This window comes from Pseudopodoces humilis, chromosome 5 (assembly GCF_049639895.1).
Source record: "Pseudopodoces humilis isolate 2021_Gansu_Grassland_sample_001 chromosome 5, ASM4963989v1, whole genome shotgun sequence".
Classification (NCBI taxonomy): Eukaryota; Metazoa; Chordata; class Aves; order Passeriformes; family Paridae; genus Pseudopodoces; species Pseudopodoces humilis.
Genome location: NC_142204.1, coordinates 66,875,926 through 66,898,133, shown reverse-complemented (window position 1 = coordinate 66,898,133; position 22,208 = coordinate 66,875,926). Strand labels below are relative to the sequence as shown.

The window sequence follows — 22,208 nt, the reverse complement described above, 5'->3', positions numbered from 1 at the left end:
TCATATAAAAATCAATGTAAAAAAGCACCCCGTCTGTGCCTGGGGTTGACATGGGACCAAACACTTGAGCTGAGCTTTAGGTTATTTCATGCTATAATGAGAAAGGTTGTTAAGGAGATAGGGAATTGGGTTCCATGAGTATTGCAGAGCTGCACAAAAAAAATTTCGTTAAATTCACAGAGGCTCTTTCTGACTAGGGAAACCATATCTGTCCTGATGAGTGGAGGAAGAAATCCAGCAAAATGATGAATGCTGGAAAAGCCTGCTGAAAAAGAGGTTCTTCATAAAGTTAACTATATTGTATAGAAGGGAAATAAAAGTATTTCCACTATTTTGTTGTCTGAGATCAGCAATGAAATGCAGATTGGGATGGGAGCTCCTTGTATTTTTATAATATCATAAAGACTGGGAGAGCTGTGTGATCAGTAAACGACTGGTGTGAATATTGCAGCTTATAACACCATTAAACTGAAGGCAAGGAGCCTGTTCAAGGCACAGCTGGAGCGAAGTGCTGTGCTGAAAGCTTAAGCAGATGGGACTTAAGGGCTTCATAAAATACAGCTGGAAGCAGCCCTGTGAGTTTCTGAGTGCTCTGGTCTGCAACCAAAGCTGGTAAGCACTGAGAGGTCTTAGAGCTTTCCAGCAAAAGGGTTTTACTGCAGTTCTGGTCTGGCTGTCCCAAGGATGAGGGTGAGGATGAAAACCTTATTTGGTAAATTGAATGGCTAGGGCTGTCTACAACAGGAAAGCAGAGAACACAATTAAAAACACTCTGGGTGGCTTATTTGTGCAAACCATTTTGGATCAGTTGTGTGGACCCTAAATTGGAGTCTGTGATGTTCTGACATGCTGTGGTGGATTATACACAAAGCAGAAAAGAGGGAATCATTCTGCTACTCCAAGTGGCATAAATGTAGCCATAGTCTGTCTTTTTTAGTAAAAATGAGGCAAAACATTTCTTGGTTCAAAGGATCACTGCCCCATGTGGACAAGCTGTCAAACATCTGCTGCATAGCAGCATGCAAAAGTATTTTTTCATCAGCTTCCTATCACTGTTTCCTTATCTGCTGGCTACAAAAGCATCTCTGCTAAACAGCTACTTTGTTTCCAGAGCAGCAGCCTCTTCCTTTGGCTTATCCACTTGATTCATGTGGCTGTTTTGCAGCTCGGGAGCTGTTGGTGAGGTCACAGCAGCCTGGTTGTGTCATCCAAGTGCATGACTTAAAAAGGAGGAGGCTGTCCAGGAAAGGAAATTCTTTTGTTTATCCACAAAACATCTAGATAAGCAGCAGTTGTGGGAAATGAAAGCCAGAGAAAGTTGGTGGTAGCCAGATGAGGCTGTGACCAAACATTAACATTTTAAGAGCAGGCTGGAGCATGGTTGGTTGCTCAGCACCCTCCTGAGCATTTATCAGAGCTATGTAGGAGAGCAGAATAATCTGCTGATGAGGGGAAATAATAAAGAAAAGACTATTTTTGTTTCTTATAAATAAAACACAAACCTTCAGCTGGTGGATCATAGAATTGAAGAATAGTTTGGGTTGGTAGGAACTTTAAGGATCATCTAGTTCCAACCCCCTGCCATGGGCAGGGGATACCTTCTACTAGACCAGGTTGCTCAGCATGATCCTTCAGTTGTCACTGGGTTAGACAAATCCTTGGATCTGATCTCTCTTGGACAAAGTGGGTGCTTCAGGAGGAGGTTTTGGTGAATAGGAACAATGATTTGCTATTCCTCATCATGTCAATGCTCTCTCTTGTCCAGTACCTTGCTGCTAAACTAGTAACAAGTTCCAGAATATAAGGACGTTCCTAATGAACCACTGCAAAATCTGTCCAGAATAGCAGAGTTGGAATGATGCTCAAATGCTAAAAAAATCTGGGAACCAAAAAAATGTGTGTATAGCACTGACTGTAACGGCCTCTTCTCAGGTCCAGAGGTTTGGAAGGAAGCACTGACAGTGCAAGAAATAATGCACTGTTATGAAATAACCTAATGGGCGAGAGGCACTGCCCATTCTTGGCAATTAGTGTCTGGCTGCTGTGATGATATTTCTTTATTTGTGTAACACTCTCTGGGGTAACTGTAGGGAGGCTGCTACTTAGGCCAATGTTCAGACTTGTGATTTCATCTAATTCTTTGGCTTTAGTGGTTACACACATCAGTTTGTGTTGAGGAATAACTCTGTATACATAGAGAAATTCTGATGCAGTCAGAATCTGGGTTGATCCAGTGGTGAGAAGCTCTGGGCAGCCCAGGGAGGACCAGAGTGGGGGCCCTGACCTCTTGTGGTGACTGAGGAACCAGGAGCACTCCTGGCAGTGGTGTGTCACTTAGTCCTAGGGACTTTGTGCTTCTTTGTGAATTAAACCTCCAAAAATCTCAGAAAGGCGAAAAGTACATCATCCGCCAAGTCAGCAGCCGGACTATGGTCCATGCAGAAATGGTACTTTCTCATTTTCAAGCTTTGCTCATATCACTGCTGGACTATGGTTCTTTATTAAAATTGTTGTGTTTGGTAAGCCTTTAATGTTTTACATGAGTGTGAATGTTTCCATATGTTTTTAAAGGCAAAGAAAGATGTTTGTAATGTCATTTCTGTGTTTAACAAGAGCAGCATCCAAAGGACACCAGAAGAACTATATTCAGTGGTTGTGTTTCAGTTAACAGGTTTCAAAGAAAAAGCACCACTTTAAACCAGGGTTTTTCTTCCCTTCTTTCAGGGGTGCATTCTCTGAAGTTGTTTTGGCTGAAGAGAGAGCAAGTGGAAAACTCTTCGCAGTCAAATGCATTCCCAAGAAGGCACTGAAGGGAAAGGAAAGCAGCATAGAGAATGAAATTGCAGTGCTGAGAAAGTGAGTACCAGACCTTCATTTCTGCATCTTTGCTTCAGTTAAACTCTTGCATTTGAGGAACAATGATTGACAAATGTGACTGAAAAGTTGTTCAGCCCATCACAGACAGACAAGATCATGCAAATTTAAATGGTGTTGAAAATGTTTTCAGAAATGCTCTTCTTTTCTTTCATATTAATTCCACCAGATAGCTGCAAAACAGGAAAAAAGAGGATTTAGGCTAATGTAAGTCTACGATGCCATAAAATATCCACTAAGAATGTCAGCAGTTGTGTCACAGGCTTTGAGGACAGGAGAAGCAGGGTTATAATTTTTAAATGTTTAAAACAGTCTGTTTATTAATTGCTCTAAAATGATGACATGCTATGGATTGTCATAAGAGACAGTGTTACCTGTGCCATGCAGATGAGTGGTTCCTCTGTACTTCTGGAAGGGGAATGTGTTTTTTCCTTACTTTGGCTGGAATACATGGATAAGAAAAAGGAATTTCACAATTGCTATGAATTCATTGTAGTTATTAGAGGCTTGATCCTTACCTCTTCCTCATCTTATTCCCTGAAGGTGGGATTCATCTCACCTGACTTGAGACATTTGGATCTGAATTTATCACCCTTGACTGTCATCCTGGGAAATAGAAAGACTTGTTCATGATTTAGGATTGGTTCATAAAGTGTGTTTTAAACTTCTGAAAGTACCTTCTCACTGAGTTAAAAGTAGCACAGCTATACAGAACTACTCTGCATTGGACTCTTGGGACACTCTTACTCCTGCTGCACTTCTGTCCAAACTGGGACTTGCCCCAGTGCTTGGTCATGCCAGAGCTGATGGCTGATCACCATCAGGGCACCACATGACCAAACTGATCCCAAAAACTAACTGGATGGAGAGCTCAGGCAGCCTAAATCAAAGGAGCTGGTTCAAAGGCAAATCCAGACATCTCAGTAGGCAGAGAGGATCTTTTTCAGTGGAGAGACATAAATGGAGCTCCAAACAGCTACAACTATTAGTAGCAGTGCCTTCCTATTGCTGAGCCTGCCTTGGGTCAGTACAATGTAAACCCAGTGACAAATGTAGCATGTTGTCTTGCTGTGTAGTGTTATTGAGAACCTGTCATAAAATTCAACCATTGCCATCTCTGTAACCAGGCAATAATGGCCAATAACCACAGCTTGAAAGTCTTTGTGTTGATGGGTTCGTCCCCTGGTACTTGTGTGGGTTGTAATACTGGCAATATCCATGTGCAGTAAGAACTGACTTGCATCAGCCTTGATCCTGAGCTGGTAGAGCAGAGAAATAATTTGTTATTTCTTGTTTCTGCATTGTGAAACATTTCTGTTCCCTGCAAACAATTTCTTGAGAAACGAGGAGGCAGCACCTGGGCTGTGCTATTCCAGCTGCATGGGCAGGAGAGTGAGTGGGCAGAAAATTCCTTAATTCATGCAATTAGATCTACCCAATCTTTTGTCCTATGCACATTAGGACCTTAAATGAGAATTCCCCTTTTTTATCTCCTGGTGTCTTCTACTTAGCCGTTGCTAATACAAACTTTGCCTGTCATTGTCTTTATTCTGAAAATAGACATCCTTGCTTGCAGATGCACTATTGAATTTGTATGTGCCACCAAGGAAACAATTAGAGAATAACAAACTGAATTCTGCCTACAGTTGAGGAGAAGGGATATCAACCTGTTTCTCTGTTCAATGAATTCTCTGCTTCAAAAGCTGTCAGTAAAAATAGATTTGAGAGTGGTTGAATGGATCCTGAGCAGCTGTTGCTAAGCTCCATCTAAGTGCCCTTGTTTTTGTTTCTTGTAGCTTAACACTGAGTGGGAATGGCTAGTTCTTGTGTTGTCTAATGAATGGGTGGGACCCCAGAGCCTTGGGCTTCCTTACAGAGCTGCGAGGTGCCACATGTGCTTAAATGTACCATGCACTGAACAGCCTCATCTGGAGGATGTGCACAGAGGATGCCTGGAAGGAGCAGTTGGTCCCTGTTCCCCAAGGGGAAGGTGTGGAGACACAGAAAATGGATGCAAAGCAAATAGAAACATGCACTTGTGTTAATCCTAGTCTCCCTGTCTGGTTTTGCATTATGTCTTTTGAGGGTGCTTAAACTCTGATGGGATAAAAGTCCCAAAGACACCCTGCCTGGCTAAAATACAGGCAAACTCCTTTATCCTTCAGAGAAGGATCTCTTGTCTTACACTAGTCTTTCTCCTCCTATCTTCAATCATTAGAGTTTTGTTTTCCTCCTGACAAGCTCTGTGCTTTCTGGCAGACCTCTGCCAAGTGTTATGAAATGCAGCAACTCCTCTTGAGTTCCCCCAGTTGTATATCAAATTGAGGTCTGGTAGGATCCTGAATATAATCCCTGTAGTGTCTGCCAGCTCTCAGGTGAGCTGCTCATGCCCCTGTGTGTGGTGAGCACGTTTTAGGAACAGTCAGAGATTGTGCTGGCATGTCCAGGATCAATGTCCAAAGTTCCCATATACTTTGTACCCTCAGGCATCTCTGGTGAAGGTTCATCCCCCTGCCAGCCCTGCCAAATCATTCAGATCTGGCAGAATCAATATGGGAGAGAGTTTGAATGATGCTGTGTGTTGAATTAATGTTTTGAGGAGCATTTTTTGCAGTCAGGATTAAAAGTTGGAGCACGGAGTACTGGTGATGAAAACATTAATCCAGTGACCAAAAGCTTTGGGTCCCCTCTCACCTCTGCTACTTTCCTTCTGTCACAGGAGTTATTGTCTGTCTCAATATTTATTGGCTGTGAAACAGCCTTTATTGAAAAGACTTTCAAATAAACAGTTTTACCTGCAGTTGCTTTCCTGTCCTCTCTTGTGGTGGCAGACCCAGGAGAGTGGGTGTGAGAGGGGAGGATTCTGGGCCGGGCTTAGTGTGAAACCAAAACTTCTGTCAGTCCTTCTATGTGTCTGGACTAAAAAGCTGTTGGGAGTATTAATCCAATATTCTGAGCAGCATAAGGTCAGTGACTCCAATGTGAAGTACATGGAAGGTAGGAGATTTTATCTCTCTGTCTGTGGGCTTGGACGCTCTTGCTGCCAAAACAAAATGACACATTTTAGGAGCGATGTTCTGCGAACAGAGGAGCCGAGCTGCCAGCCAACTGATCTGCATGTTTGTGTGAGTGCCAGAGTGAATCATGCATACTCCATAATTCTATTTTTCCAGCCATGGCCAACAAATCTGTTCTTAAAAAAGAAAAAAGGCGGAAGAGCCGTTAAGTCAATATTTACGCCTAGCAACCTTAACAGGGTTCTTCCAATATGGACTCCTGTGTCCCGTGGAAATCCATGGCAACATTCCCCGAAGACTCGGATGGGTGGGGACGGAGTGGGAAGGAGCTCGCTGTCGAGTGATGTGCTGGGAGAGACTGAGTCTGCAGTTAATCCAGGAGCCTGGGCCTGACAAAGCATTTAAGCAAGTGCCTAATTTCAGACAGTAATTAGTTCGGTGAAATTCGTGGGGAGGCTGAGCTCCCCTTGCTTGGATGTTTCAGAGAAGGATGAGGGTCTCACTGGGAACCTGTGTTTGGTACCACATCAAGAGGGGAGTTTTCTTAATATCTTCAATTAAGACACTAAGACATGTGGAAAACATGCTTAGAATGGCTTAGAATCTGTTTGAGGAAGAAAATGTAATCTCTAGAACTGGACTGTCAAAGCTCCAATAACTGTTTGTGGGGAACGACAGCACACAGTCACCTTTGTATGACACAGCCTTTTTCTGAACTGATGTGTGGGGACCTTCATAACCTGCTCTGAAAGCAACTGTGTTCTGGGTTTGAGCAGAAAGAGAAATGCAGTCCTTTACATTGTTTGCTGTAGAATAGAGGAAATTTCTTCCACTTATAGTAATTGTGCAGGTGTGAACACGCTGAAAGAGGAATCGTCTGCTAGACGGGTCCTTGAAGGCAGTGCAGGGTGTGGAGAGTTGGGCTGCAGAGAAGCAGCAGTCTGAGGTTCTAGTTAAAGAGGGGAAAAAAAAAAACCAAACTTTTAAGTCAAATAAAGAAAAACATGCCTGATTTGCTTATGAGGACGGTGTTGTTTCTTTTTCATTTGGTTACACCACTCCTTGTCACAAGAAGTTCTCTGCTGCCTGTGTAATACCTGCCCAAATGTACAGACTCAGTGCTGAGTCAGAGCAAAGCAAGGGGAGGAACCAGAAACTGTGTGTAGCCCTGCACCCAGGTTTATTGATTGCTTAATGGCAGTAATGTACACATGTGTCTTGTTAAGCAATACTGTCCAGCTAGCAAAGCATACTCAGCTTTAGCTATTTTATGCTGAACAGGGATTTTAAAAAATAATTTCTAACCTATTTAGTTATCTCTTACCTTCTCCCTCACCTCTTTACTATCCTAGATCCCCTGGAAGAGGTGTCCTTAAATTCCTTACTACAAATCAAATCCATGCCTTACTGAAGTCTGAGGTTATTTTTTCCTGTTAAACAGAGTGAACTGTTCCCAGCAGGTCAGCTAAACTTCTGCCAGTGCTTTCCATCCCAGTTTCCTCAGGAGACAGGATGTTCAGGCAGTGATTCATGCCCAGGCTCTGCCTCACTCCTTATATGCCTGCACCTACAACCAGGAGCTGCTGCTGGGATAAAGAGCAGGGAGAGAGGAGGGGAGGTGTCCTCCTGCAAAGCTTGGGAGGTCAGGGCTATACCCAAAGTAAAACTAAACAAAAAACACCAATGAAAAGTTTTCCTGATGTGGGTGGAAGTGTGGGAGCTTCTGCTCTCCTATAAATCAGATGATGGTCAAAGGAGCCCCTTGCTCCATGCCAGGAGGCAGTGCTGTTCCTCATGTTAGAGATAACAAATGTGGAAGAATCACCCCTTCTCAATATTTACATGAAGGCTGCAGGGGTAATTAAAAAACTGTACCTCTTTGCTCCTTTTCAGCAGCCCTTTGACCAACTCCCGGTAAACCTCTCTGTCCCAGATTCTTATCTTTGTAATGCCCATCCCTCCAGAGCTGACCTCATAGCCTCCAGGAAGACGAATCCAAATTTAGTTTTGAAACCCATTAGTTGCCTCTTATTAAACTCTTCTGTGCAATTTAACTCAGGATCAAAGGCTACATTAATTCTGAATAAAATTTGCCATGCAGAAGTTTAATGTACCTTAACATAAATCCAGGTATTTAATTAATTCAGATGAATGTTCCTGAATGACTTTGTGGGACAGACCCATCTATTCAAGCCACGATTGTTTTTGGGTCAAAAAATACAGCCCTTGCAGGCCTGGGTGGTCCCATACTCCAGTTTCCCAGTCTGGAGGCTCTGCTGGTGCCCAATGACGGTCTTCTATGGTAATTATTTTTCTGTCCAAGCTTACACAGCAGAGTACAGGGCCAGCTGAACTAAAGAGGAGACATTCAGATCTTGTGTTGATAAGTGCTAACATAAAAGTGATGGTAATTAGATTGTGTAGCTGATGTACAAAAAGCTGTGGGATTGACCTTTTTGGGGTTAATGACTAATTACCTCTTTGCACCCCAGCAGCAAGAGCTCTTTTTTTGCTGTCAAGAAATGGATAGATGGGTAGAAAATGAAAAAACAACAACAACAAAAAAACACTTGACATCTCTGTCTGTCAGGTATCATAATTTCTCTGGTGCTTACTCTATAGTCAAAACAGGCTTGCTGTTTTTTTTATTTTTTTCCCTGTTTTTTCTCCTCTGTGAATAATGGTGAGAAGATCGGCTGCCTCAGCAAGAATTGAAGAGACAGCTGGTTGTTATATTAAGTAATCACTCTCTGAGAAAGCTTTTATGTAGATTTACTTGTTAAAACCTGGCTTGCTCATGCCCCTGCAGTTGTGCTGGGGTGACAGAAGGCTGACTCTGCTCTCCCTATGTTGCCATGCTCCAAACCCTGCCAACTGCACATCCAGGACATCCAAAAACCTGCTCCTCAGTGGGGCCCTGCATCCCCAAAGCTGGCTCAGGGTGCTCAGACTCGCAGCCACCAGCTAGGGTGGGATACCCAGTGGTAGCACTAATGATGTTGTTGTCAGTGGTGTCAGGGTAGGGCCCTTCCAAGAATATATTTGTTGGCATGATGCATGGATTTGCTTCATCATTGCCCCCTTACATCTTTTGGGCTGATCTGGATGCCTGGAGGGACCCTGCTGCCTGCTTGTGGAGCCTCCCTTACAGCTGTGCACTTCTGCAGGAATCCCTGCTAGGGAGGCAGGCAGGTGTGGAAAGGAGCCAGGAGCTACAAAACTCAGGGTAGGGGGACAGTTGGGCATGCCTGGAGGCTGACATCAGCCTGAGCCATGAGATCATCTCCTGGATGAAGGCGATGCAGACTGGATGAATTGCCCTTCTCGGGTTTCAGGCGAAAGGGAATCTGTCCCTCTATATGTGGATATGGCACAGGGCAGCTCTGCCTTGGCACTTGCAGTTGGCTCAGTGTTAAGCAAATAGTTCTGTTGCAAAGAATTCATCCCAGTGAAAAAACGTGAAACCTGAAACAAAGCTGACACCATTCTTCATCACTAAGATGCTGGAAACTTTGCAGGGGAAGACTTGCAGCCAGGACTGCCTGGATTATATTTCATGCTAGTTTAGATGTAAACAAATGCAGGAAAACAGATGAAGACCATCTTAAAAAATCCTTAAAATACATTAAATGGCAGAGAAAAATCCTGTGTGAAGTGGTAATCACAGAATCCTTTTTATCTTCTCTCGTCTTAGACAGTTCCGTTCACGTGCAGTGTGCTGGGTCAGGCTTCAGGGATGGTGTGTGGCATTTCTGTGTCTCAGCCTGACTTCACACCCTGCACACCAAGACAGCTGTGTTCCTCCAAGGAGGTTATAGCGTGATAAGTCATTTCACTGTAATTGCAGGATGGTGACACAGCTGTCCTCTCTTCTGGGTGGTGGTGGTTTACCAGATCTCCCTGGCATAACTGTTGTCATCCAAGGTCACCCCATACCTTGACTCATCTCAAAAAATGGCATATCCATGTTAGAAGGAGGGCATGGAAGCATGTTGTCACTCTGCTCCAACTTTTAAAATAATTCAAGGAAGTGACATCTGATTTCTCAAAGAGTTCTAAGAAGGGTCCAAATTAGCAGAATAAGTTTTAGTTTGGAATGTCACCCTTAGGTGGTGTCTGCTCCTGTGTGGCACAGAAGCACAGAATACGCTGATTTGGAAGGGAACCACGAGGATCATTGAGTCCAACTCCTGGTTCTGTACAAGGCACCCCGAGAGTCACACCCTGTGCTTGAGAGCATTGTCTAAATGCTTCCTGAACTTTGGCAGGATTGGTGCTGTGACCACTTCGCTGGGAAGCCTGTCTTTTGCACAGGTGGAATAACAGGGTCTTTTCAGAGCTCCTAGCTGAAGAATGAGAATATGTGGCCTATTTTCATATGTAATTCTCAGGAAGATGGTTATGATTGTGTTTCAGTGGTACAAATATCTGATTACATTGCCTTTGTCTGTTACCTAAAAGGAAAGACTTGCTAAGATGCATAAAGCCTTTTTAATAAGATATTGAAGTTTGATAAATGACTCAGCTTTAAATCTGGATTGATAAGGTCTGTTACAGCCACATGTTTAAACCTAAGAGTTACCTAATTTGCAGGCACATGGCTTTGGTAGTATGGACAGCATTTTCTCCAGTGCTTGCAGTTCAAAACTTCAAGGATGTCTTGGTGCATAAAAGCAGTAAGGATGTACTCAGTGTACTCCTAGGTGGCTTCATTAGGCAAAGTTCCTCTTCTGCTTTTCTCCCTAGATTCTTTATAGGTAATCCGGAATGTTTTGTCCAAAAATAGAGGTTTTGGGTTTTTTTTCCCCCATGGAAGTATCTTCATTTGGAAGAAATACAAAAGCTGTTTAAACATCTCATGACATTAGGGAAGTGAAGATGTCCTTGTTTAAATATTATCAACCTTCTGCATTTTGCCTCTATTCTCTACTTTTGTCTTGAAACATCAACTGGAAGAATTAAATATTTTGTAATAAGCTGTTGTGATGTGCTGTTGGGAACCAGTTAGTTTCTAACCTCAGGGTGACCATACTTTGGTGATGGGTAAGTTTTTAGATGCGTAGTCCAAGCAACTCAATGGATAATCCTTTATCTTACTTTCACACTATTAAAATCCACATCAGTAACTCATAAAACACTGGACAATTGGAGTGGTGAAGGAGAGTTATAATTTGTAAAGCACTGCATGAAGAGAACAAGTAAATGCAAGGTAAGAATCATCTGGCCAGCTGGAAGCATCCTCCAGGTACACAGCTGCATCTAAGCTCAAACCTCACTTGCTATGGAAATCATCAAATATGCATTTCTAAGTGGATCAGAATGTACAGGGAGGAAAAACAAGTATTCCAAAAGTGTCAGTTCAAGAAGGTAGAAACAGAAATCTCATCAGAAATGACAGTTTTCTTGAGTACTCCTTGTCCAAAGCAGTTTTTTGCTCTTAGTTGCATATTAAAATGCTTTGTAAACACGCCTTGCTGTATTTTTTGCCTTCATTATATGAAATTACACAGTAATGTTATCAGTGGGCAGGTTTCTCTGAGACTCCAGTGTGAATTTAAAACAACTCCATTGGCAACTTACACCTCCTGTTTTCATTTATAGAAGATGAATCACAATTAAATTTTGTGTCTCATAAATGCAGCAGTTCTAGGTGTCTTATACCAGTTTGGCAGAAGGGGGCTGGTTCTGACCATAATAAAATGGGGAAATATTTGTACTCTATCCCACGTTCTGCTGCATCAGGTTAAACCTGACAACAACCTCTGTGTTTGGAATATATCCAAAATATCCTGAACTCACAGCTGCATAAATTAATTGCTATTTGACCAACTAAGTCTACAACTGTCAACTGTGATACATATTGATTTTTTTCTTATAATGCTTACTCATACAACACTTTATTTGTGTTCAGTAAGAGTTTTTAAGGGGAAAAAAAAGTTTAAAAAAATCTGTACAGAATTTATCTTTTAACAAAAGCAGACATAAAAAACTCTCTTTTAGTCTGGGGGCTGCCCTGGTGATCAGTTTGATCAATTAAATGATAATTTTGTTCCAAATGAAACATTGATCATCTTTTTAAAATCTTTTTAAAATTAGAAATTCTATTTTTTTTTAACTGTGTCTTACATTCATAAGGCATTGGCTTAATCAGAATAGATCATTTTATCCTGAATTAAGAATGTCCCTGGTAAGGGGGTTGTCCTTCTGCAACTATAGGACTTCAAGCCTATTAGTCAAACCAGTTTTCAAAATAAAGCCTAACGTTTTCCTTGCTTGCATCCACGTTTCTACACCTCCATCTATCAGAGGCATTGGGCTATATTGCCCAGGTCTTAGGTCTCTCTAAGTGCAGAAACCTTTGGGTTAGTTTTAATACTGACAATTTGTATCAGTAAGTGGACTATGAAATCATTTCCCTAAGGATGGGTGACAGCCAGCTTTTACTCTGCCAGCTATCTTATCAAATGAAAATTATGGAGTATTACATTAAACAGGAATGCTCTTGCCTCCTTAACTTACCCCTTAATTTTTTTGTCCAAGAAAGTAGACATAGGTGCAAGCCTTCTTAGGGTTAATAGGTTTTTCTTTGAAGGCACTTAAAAATATAGATAGAAGAATTTATTTGTTTTTCTTGAAAGTTTGTTCAATAACTTTGAGAAGGGATATTGGTAGGAAGCTTTTGCAAATAATCTAATAATGTATTACAGGTCTATACTGTACCAAAACAAACAACTGATAAATAAGTAGCACTGAACTGTGCCAGATACATTTCTGCACACCAGCAGTGTCTCCTCCTGAGATTAGTCCAAATTTCTATATATAATCTGTCTGGTTCCCACCAAATAAAATAACAACCTGCTTCAAATATCTTCATACCTTTGTGATATCTCCTGTCTGGGCTGATGCAGCAGGGATTAAACTGCAACCTTTTTGGACTTGCACATACATATCATTACAGCCCCAGTGAAGCAGCCATTCCCTGCAGGCCACTAGAATGGATTCAGGCCTTGGTGGACTTGGGCTGTGAGTGCAATAATTAACTTGTGCTGAAATACTGGTTTGAAAAGTCCGCATTGGCGTGGCGTTGTTTCTCAGCTGTTTAATTGTTTTTCCCCTCCACCAAAAGCAGAATTCCCATTCAGCAGCAGCAATCAGCATAATACATTTTGTCAAGAAACATCTCCCCAGACCAAAGCAACCTGGTCACTCCCATGACTGCTGTAAACTTGATAATTAGAAGAGAAAACAGCTGCTGTTCACAGCTTTGCTTTTAAAGAGGATAATAAGTGATATCTAACTGAAAACAATGAGGAAAAGACTTTTTCATTGTTTTATGTATGCTGTCTTATGAAGCCACAACAAATATGTGGATATGACATGATCCAAAAAGATGCAGCTTTTATTGGCATTCATATAAAAATGCCAGTTCTCTCCTATGTTACAGTAATAGTAATGGCTGACTGATTTATATGTACTACAAGACAGTTGGTAGGAGGGAAGCTGAAAATTTTCGTGAAGTTTGAAACTTCTCGTTCTGTGAATTTTTGTGTGTTCCTGAGAAAATTGCTGCTGAGTGAAACTCCTGTGTGTCCCACAGTGCTCATGTCTTGAAGGCATCATTCTTGCCATTTATGGTGTCCAACACACACGTCCAAGCTGTGTAGCACCAGCATGGCTAAACGAGCCCTCATCATTAACAAATAGACATGGGTAATATGATCTAATGCTATTCTGGTCAATTGGAAAATTCAAAGTAGTTGAACTTGGTTACATGACTCCTCGAGGCTCCCTTGAGAATCTTGGCCCAAAGCAAAAGGGGAAAGAAAGCCCGAGCTGAGGTCACCCATGTGGATTGTCTTGTGTGGTTGTGCAGTGTGGACTCAGGGCTTTATACACAGCAGACGTGTTTCCTTTCCTCTTCCTCAGTGCCTCCTGCATGGACACATCTAAGAAAAGGCTCGTAGCCCATATGGGGATTTACTGTTCCAAAGGTGTTGCTCCTTTTCATGTCCTCCTTTCTCAGGCTTGGCTGAACCCACACAGGATCCTGCCTCTCCCAGCAAGAGCTCTGTGCCATCTCTGGATTATGACTGGGAACAGTGGGTGTTCTGTGGTGTTGCTGCTGATTTCAGCTACTGTGGCTGAGGCCAAACTTCAGGCTGCGGAGAGAGAGAATCTGCCAGGGATTGGCATGTCCCCTCTCCTCCCTCCATGTAGCCACAGAACTGGAACAAGGGAATCCAAATGGTGGCTCCTGTGAGAGGTTGGGGAACATGGTCTGTGTCTTACCTAGCGGGGCTTGCTCCTGCTGGTGTCATTAAATTGTTTTTCCTTCTAGAAACTGGAAAACCAAACAAGAGTTCATTACCAAAGTTCACCCTGAAAGCATTGGATTGGCACATAGAGATTTTCTCCCTTCTTTTCTCTGATTTTACTATTAGGATGCTGAATTGCTGACTTTGTTTGAAATTCCTCCTACCATTAGAAGCATGTGTTTCTGATTTTCTTTCTTATGATGACGTAGTTTGCACTCTTACCCAAAAGCTGTTTTCTTAATAGGACCAACTATATTTGGAATCACTCTGAATTGCTCTTGAAATGGAAGATTGATGTCAGTATTTCTGGCAGTCTTTCACTGTATTTCTTTTCCCCATTCTGAGTATTAAATGACTACTGAAGCTGGAACACCTATGTCATTTTATTTTAACATAATTAGAGTTGTTTTATTTCAGTGCTGTATATACTCCTGGAGTAGCTGATACAGGTCAACTTACTAGTGGGATGGTTTGGGGAGGATTTAGTAAATAACAGAAAGAGGATGCCAGCAAGTGTAGAGGGCTGTTCTTTGAGTCAGTTTACACAAAGGGTAATCTTATAAGCTTTAGAGATGTGATCCTATGTTGACAATATCTCAAGCACACCTGAGTGGCATCTTTAAAAGTATCTGCACAGGACAAGTGATCTGAATCCCACTGCAATCCCCTGTCTAGAGGGCATTAGAAGACCTCACAGATTTTATTAGTCAGCTATATAATTTCCTGTGTCATGATAATGCCTACAGCATCCATGTGGGACATGACTGTTCTCTGGTCCTAGGTAATCCATCACAGTCCTCCCAGTCCTGAACAACAAACCGAGAAATGTCAGTCCTGAGAGGGAGCCCTCAGCTCAGTGCTGGTCTGGCCCCTGAACCATCTTGGAAATCTCTTTTACACTCTCTTGTGAAAAAGCAACAGGACTTTTTCAAGAAAAAGACAGTACCCAAATGGCCCAAAAGTTCAGACTCATTTTGGACTAAAGTTCGTGTCTCAGCACTCTTAAACTGTATTTGATTCTGAAAGAAGAAAGTCACTCACCTGATCTGACCCACTGCAGTAAATGGGCTGTCTTATTTCATCTCTTCATGCTATGTAGATCTTGATAACTGGATTTGACTCTTAGTTAGCCAGGCTTTGTGGGAGTCTCCTGCTTCTCCACTAGAACTGCAAAAGCATCCCATATACTTTTTCCAAAAAATACTCAATTATTTTAATTTGTCTGGGAACTTGTCAGGGTTTAACTTGAGTTTACTTGTGGATGTATTTCTCAATATATTAAAAGATCTCATGTTTCTTTTATATTCTAACTGTATATGTCTTGTGGAATCTCTGTTTTTACTATGCAGACTTGAGTGCAGGGTTTTTCTTTACAGACACCCTTGGAGAATATTTTGGACATTCCTAATGAATACCCTGTAACTGGAAGTGTTCCTATAGCATGCAGTGATTTGTGGGGAGCATGGCAGGAGAAAAAAAAAAACCAGCCTTTTTAGAGTGGGATAATACTGAAAAGAGGACTTGATTTGGCAATAATTCCAGGTGATAATCCAGATTTTGTCTTAATTTATTAAATCCATTTATTCCCCTTGTAAGTTTTGGTTAAGTGAGGGGTAGATTATAGGAGCACACTGATGTTGTGTGGATGAGACACAGCAGGGACACATAGCCAAGGACATGAAATATATGGAAATGGGGCAAAAGGAGGGGTTCTGGTAGGGGAATCAGTGCTCTGACTGCTGTGGGTGATTTGTGTCTTGTTTTTAGGAAAATGAAAGAGCAAAAGCCCAAGAGCTTATTCTGGAAATGGCTTTATAATAATGGCTTTCAGCCATTTGAATAGGCAGGTACTTAATTTTTTTTTTCCAGTAGCAGAGTCAGCTCCTCCACAGCAATTTAATTTGAAACTCCTGAATGATGGATTTACTTTTTTAAGTTATCCTTTACAAACCCTGTGAAGCCCACAGATTCCCAAGGATCTGCACTCCCCTGGGTGGAAACCACCGTGCTGAAGTGAAAAAACCCTCCAAATAAAAAAAAAACAGGAGAAAGAAGAAGCTAACTGTGGCAGGTTAAAGTACCACCAGTAGCAATACAGTTGTGAAGGAGTTAGTATTGGATACATTTTCCAGGAAATCCCTATATATTAACATTTCTTTCTGAGTACTTGAGCTCACATCACTTTTCATTGGTTTCACAGGACTCTTATCCAGTCCTTGTTCATTCCTGTGCTGTGGCCACTCTACAAGGGAGAAGATGGTGTTGAGTGATTTGGTGTCATTGAGAGTGTTGGTGTCTGTGGTTTTGTGCTTGGTCCTGGCCATGGTTTCCCTTCTCCAAAGTGGAGGAAGAAGCTCAGAAAATATTTATTTTTTTTTTCCTGAGCCTATTCCAGACTAAACTTTTCATTTGAGGGTCCTAAAAGACCATCTCCTCTCCAAGACTCCCCCTGAAGCCATATGTGTGTCAGGGTTGGTTGAGTGATGGTATAGCCACACTGAAATAACATTTTTGAAGCAAAATCATAACCATAACTGTTATATAAATATCAGCAGTTGGCACTGTTGTACAAAGCCAAAAGTATTGCTGGGAGAAAGCAGTGAATTAAAAACTGCTTTGCAGTGCTGTGCTTCTCCTTGTATTAGAGTGGAATATCGTGAGCAGTTGGTCTTGCTGTTTTGTAAACAATTTTCCTCACATTTTCTTCTCTTTACTTTTGATAACGGTGAAGAATTGTACTGCTGATTAAAGAAGCTGCATAGAGTCTGCTGTGGTGGGAGCAGAAGCTTTCCCATAGCTCTGCTAATAGGAGTTATTGTCCCATAACAGACCGAAAATGCTGCTTGCTTGGGATCATTACAGTTGTAGTCATGCCCCCTTCCCTTGGAGGCACAACACACACACATAACTCTAAACAGAAAATATATTTAAGCATGACACATGGCTACATGGATGCTTTTGAGATTGAGTAAACCAGGAGAAAGTGGGAATGGAGAAGGAATGGAGCAAGATGAGAAGATTCAAGAAAATTTCTCCAGCTTAGTTGCTGATGAGGTTCCCAAACAGTTAATTTCTGCTGCATATTTTTGCACTTTTCACTTAAAATAGAAAAAAAAAAATCTGAAAGTGATTACAAATGCCAAGAATTTGAACAGGAACTGTGACCCCTCTTGCAAACTTACAGCTTGTTCAAATTTGCCTTTAGTATTTCATAGACAGAGAAGTTTTGCAGGTAAGCTTTAAAAGCTATAAACAGCCAAGTGAAAGGTATGTGCCAGATCATCCTTGCACTCAAGGAAGCCATTTCCAAATGTTGTCAGGGGTGCATCCATACGTTTGAGACTCATGGCTGGAAGTAAGGCTGTGGTCGTGGCTGAAGAAGGATTTGCACAAGAGCTTGAACCTCCCCAGTGTTTATTGCCCGAGTCAAAACAAAGCCAAACAGGGATCAAGGGGCCCTCAGGCTGCAGAGCAATTGGGGCTCTGGTGTTTGTACCACCAACTCACCCAGGTCTGTTTTGCCACACGTGCATGAGGCAGGGATGGCACATCTGCTTGACTGAGCTCCTGTCCTCCCTGCTCTGCGGGGAGATGCCCACGAGGATTTGTGTCAACCCGAGGCAGCGAGTTTTGTGTGTGAGGCACAGTGTGCTCCATGTATTACAAAATAGATTTGTCTGTAAATGATGCTGACCTTTACCGTGGTTCGGTCTGCTTGAAAAGAAAGCCCTGAGGAGACATCCTCCACCGAGTAGACAGCACTGTGATTTCTGTAATCTGCGTGTGGTATTTCTGTCTTAGAAAAGGCTAAGCCATTTCATAGCTGTCTCTGCCCACCAGATACCTTAACACCTTCTTTTCCAGCCTCTGGCTGGCAATTCTGCTCTAACCCAATTATTTCAGTAGGATTGGATGTGTTGTCCCATGAAGAGCTCCAGTATTTTTGCATGCCTTTTTGGGAGTTAATGGTGTTCCTCACACAACTGAATTGTCTGCTATTAACAGAAAAGCCACATGGAAGCTGTCATTGATCACCATCCCTGGAAGTGTTCAAAAACCATAAAAATACGGCACTCAAGGACATGATGAAGGTGGCTGACAGTTGATTTGGTGATCCTGGAGGTGTTCCCCATAGTGATTCTATGATTCTGTGACATGATGGGCATTGTAGTATGGAACATATTATAAATGCATTTTTGTGTGCATTTTTTAGACTCAAAGAAATATGTTTAAGCATCATAGCTATCTCTCACCATGGTACTTGGCACTGTGTTTACAACACTGCAAACAATGAAGTGCAAAAAAACCCTTCTCTGCCTGTGAAGAGGTGAAAATGCTTTATTGATGTCTATGAGAAAAGCATTGATGAGCAAACAGGTCTTTCAGCAAATCTGATGGTGGCAAGAACACAGGAATTGCTAGAAATCCTTTGGATTGTGGTGGTGATTGAGGCCCCACCCTGGACTAATATTCTTTAATAGGGATTCCTGTAGAAAAAACCCATTACTTTGCCCAATTACTGTGTGTCCTCCTGCTCACCTCCAGGAAACTCTTCAGGAGTGTTGGCTCAGACATTGAGATACCCTTTGTCCCTTCTCCTTGGACTTGTCAAACCTTTCATATCTGACTGCCATTGCTGAAATATCTGAGTCTGGTAGCAAGGCAGATGCTCCCTGGGATAAGATAAGCTTAACTTAGTGTATGAATTTCTCATATTAGTACTTAAACCTGTTCTTGGATGCTCTGGAGGGCAGGGGACCAGCACAGGCTGAAATGCTGTGGTGAGATTCAGCACATGGATCTTTGATCGACCCACGGTGAGAATGAAACCAGGCACTGAGCCCAGTTTCTTGTGAACTCTTTGCTCAGATGGGCAAGGCAAATATACTCACCTGGAGCCAAGGTGGGGACACCAAGTCTTTTTGTTTCCTTTCTGGGAACTAGAAATGGTCCTACCTTGCTCAAGACATCACTGCAGTAGGATGCCTGCTCTCAAATGGTTAAGTGCTGATGCTTGTCTGAGTTATTTCCTGCTTCTTGGGAATGTGTTAAGCACTAAATGATGCATGAGCACCTTGGAGGGAGGTGTTACATTCTGTATGAATCTGTACACAGAATATTTATTTTTCACTGATGATTTTATTCTGGTTCCAGGATAACTTGACATGCTAAGCAGGCCCTGAAGCAAAGCAGTAATTTGTGTTCCTCTAAACAAACACATCCTCTAATTACTGTTTTAAAGGTGGTATCACATAGGAAGAAGCAATAGAAAATAATTTTATAGGGTGGGACACATGTCAAACTGGCAGTGGCATGAAAAAAATGTCCTGAAGTTGTAACAACTTGTCTTTATACTTGGCATGCTGCTTTGCTTGCCCTGAATTTAGTAAGATCTTGGGTGTGATATTTCCTAGGAAAGATCCTTATCTCAAGGATCAGTGTCTGCCCAAATTGCAAAAATGGTGTTTTGCTCATCAGTTGGCCTCTGCTTTATGGCTTTTGCTTTTATTATTTCCTTTTTCCCATGCATATTTTAGCAAGTGAGTGCTTGTAATGTCAGCTGGGGACTGAACAGGACTCTCCTGTCAAGGCAGAGGCAGGAGACACTACAGCCTAAATTGGAAGCCTCATCTCTACATGAGGGACTGTAACAGGCTCCTGACAACCACACATGAGGTACAGAGGGAGAGCCAGATCAGGCTGTCATTAGAGTTTTGTCTTGGGGAATGTGCAATCAAGACAAGCCAAAATCTCTTAGTAATTTAGATTGCAGTCAGCTTTAATTGTGAAGCCAAACTTCTGATCCTCTTCTCCTCCAGGTCACAGCTTACAAAATTTAATTGGCCTCAAAGATTACATATTTATTTTCAAATAGGCTGTTTTGATTTCTGCAGTGTGAGACAGAAATGAAGCCAATCTGGTTTCAGTGGCAGACCACTAGACAAGTTGGCATTTGCTAAACACTTGTGTGGGTTCTTCTGAAGCTGCCAGCCCCTACCTTTACCATGCCACCAGCAGTGATGTTGAGTGAGTTATGGACCCTGGGCAGCAGCGTTCTCTGCTCTCCTCTGTGGGGGATAATAACAACAGCAGCTGCAATTTGAGCTCATTTTTTTTATTCCATGTGTTGACTAGTAGAGTTAGAATATCTCACATACAGCATGTTTGAGATTATGACTGTATAATTACTCTGTATTATTTGTTATGTCTTTTAAGAATTTCCCAAGTGCTCTTTTTGCTTTCATTTTTTTTTAAAAAATCTGAAACTATTTAGTTAAAAGTTGGCTATATAATTAAATGAAATTTCCTTCTAGTTATCTAGGTTGAGGTTCTTTTCCTTCTCTTTGTATGGACCTTTTCTGTCATTTCTATTATGCATTTTGTGTACATAAACCCCTCTTCCTCACACTCTGAGAAGAAAATAACCTGCCTGGAGAAAGCAACCATTAGGCAACATCCCAACATGCAAGATCTCCACAGTCCATACTAGTAAAAGAGAGAGAATAAAGATTTAAAGTCCATGTCATCTATTTTGTTCTTCTATGTTTTAGCACAACATACGGAATGTTGCCACTGCCTGCAGCCACATCATCCTGGCAACACATCCAGGAATGGGCCAAATGTAACAACACTTGAGGTACCAACCTAGACAGAAACTCAGCAAAGAGCACAGAAATATAAAGAACAGAGAAGGTGGGCAAAAAGCCATTTTTATCTGTACTGCACTGTACATACAGCTGTATGCATCAGTACAGATTACCAGCAGAAACCTGTTAAGATTTCAGAAAACAAGCACTTGTTTAAACAATTTCCTTCCATTAGAATTCAGTCAGAGGCTTCTTTGTTCAGGGCTTTCCAAGCTGATTATTTATTCTTCGTCCGAAAATATTTTTGTTTCCTCAGAGGAAACTGTAGCATGCTTTGGCTAGCAGTAGCTTGAGTTTGCACAGTACAAGATTGCTGCAATAATGGCAATAAATGGTGACTTTCACAAATGCTCATTCCCTTTTCTAAGTGGGATTGCTTGTGATAGGGTAGGAATTGTGTGCAGGCGGAGCTGTTGTTTGTATGAATGTCATGCCCAGCTGAGTTTACATATTTGATATGATCCTGCATGACTCCAAGGAGATAAATTAAATTAAGTTCTCAGAAGGGAAGTAATTAGACCATGAAACAATGGCAAAGATAAGGCACTATGGGAGAAAATGTCCTCGAATAAACAGGGAGTAGAGGGGGCTCTCAGTGGGGAAATACACATTTCCTCAGCTCTCAGTAGATTGGCAAAGGTAAGATTTCTCAAAATTAAAAGGAGAACCAAAGGGGCTGCTGCAGATCTGATAACCATGGCTTTGGGGAGAGAACAGAAGAGTTGAGGAATGATATTGTCAAGGAATCTCCACCAGGAGTAGGTGCTGGGAAGAAGGTTTTCAAGGTGGGTGGGCTCCAGGTTTCAGCCTGTTCTCTTGCTTGCCACAGAGCTGTTGAGAAATAAGTAGTGTTTCCCACATTCATTATCTACAGGGGAAAAAAAAGCTGGGAGGTCCCAGAAGTGGAAAACCTTTTATGTGAAGGTGTCAGGAAAACAAGGAATCTGCACGCTGGAGTTGTGGGGCAGGAGGATTTAGCCAACAGCCTTCAGAGAGAAGTGAAGAGGGAGAAGTGGAAGAAGTGTTGTGCAAAATATGCTGGTTGTTGACATGAATTTGTTTCTTCTAAAGTGGAGCAGATTCCCAGGACTGAAATCTGCCTTTGTAGTCACTGTGACAACAGATTTTTTATTATTTTTGCTGACTTTTAGTTAAACAAATAATAAATGACACCACAAGGAAGTACTGTATCACCTTCCTTTTAAATTATCTGATAGAATATTTTTTTAGGGGATCGGGCTCTAAGGCTCTTCCTAGTTGCCGTAGTTTTACATTTGTTTAGTTGTTTTTTTCACTTGAACAAGGTTGTTTCTGAAATAAAATCTAACTGGATATAGTCAGCAATTAGATTGAGC

At 41.8% G+C, this 22,208-nt stretch overlaps 1 protein-coding gene across 3 annotated transcripts in view; it reads left to right on the top strand.

The window, feature by feature from the left end:
• The window catches only part of CAMK1D (calcium/calmodulin dependent protein kinase ID), a 209,254-nt gene that overhangs the window by 88,059 nt on the left and 98,987 nt on the right, over nucleotides 1-22,208 (top strand). For all 3 annotated transcript variants that reach the window (XM_014255191.2, XM_014255190.2, XM_005526051.3), the window contains exon 2: nucleotides 2,725-2,856. In XM_014255191.2, the coding sequence (XP_014110666.1) occupies nucleotides 2,725-2,856 (132 nt within the window). The remainder of the gene's footprint in view (nucleotides 1-2,724; nucleotides 2,857-22,208) is intronic.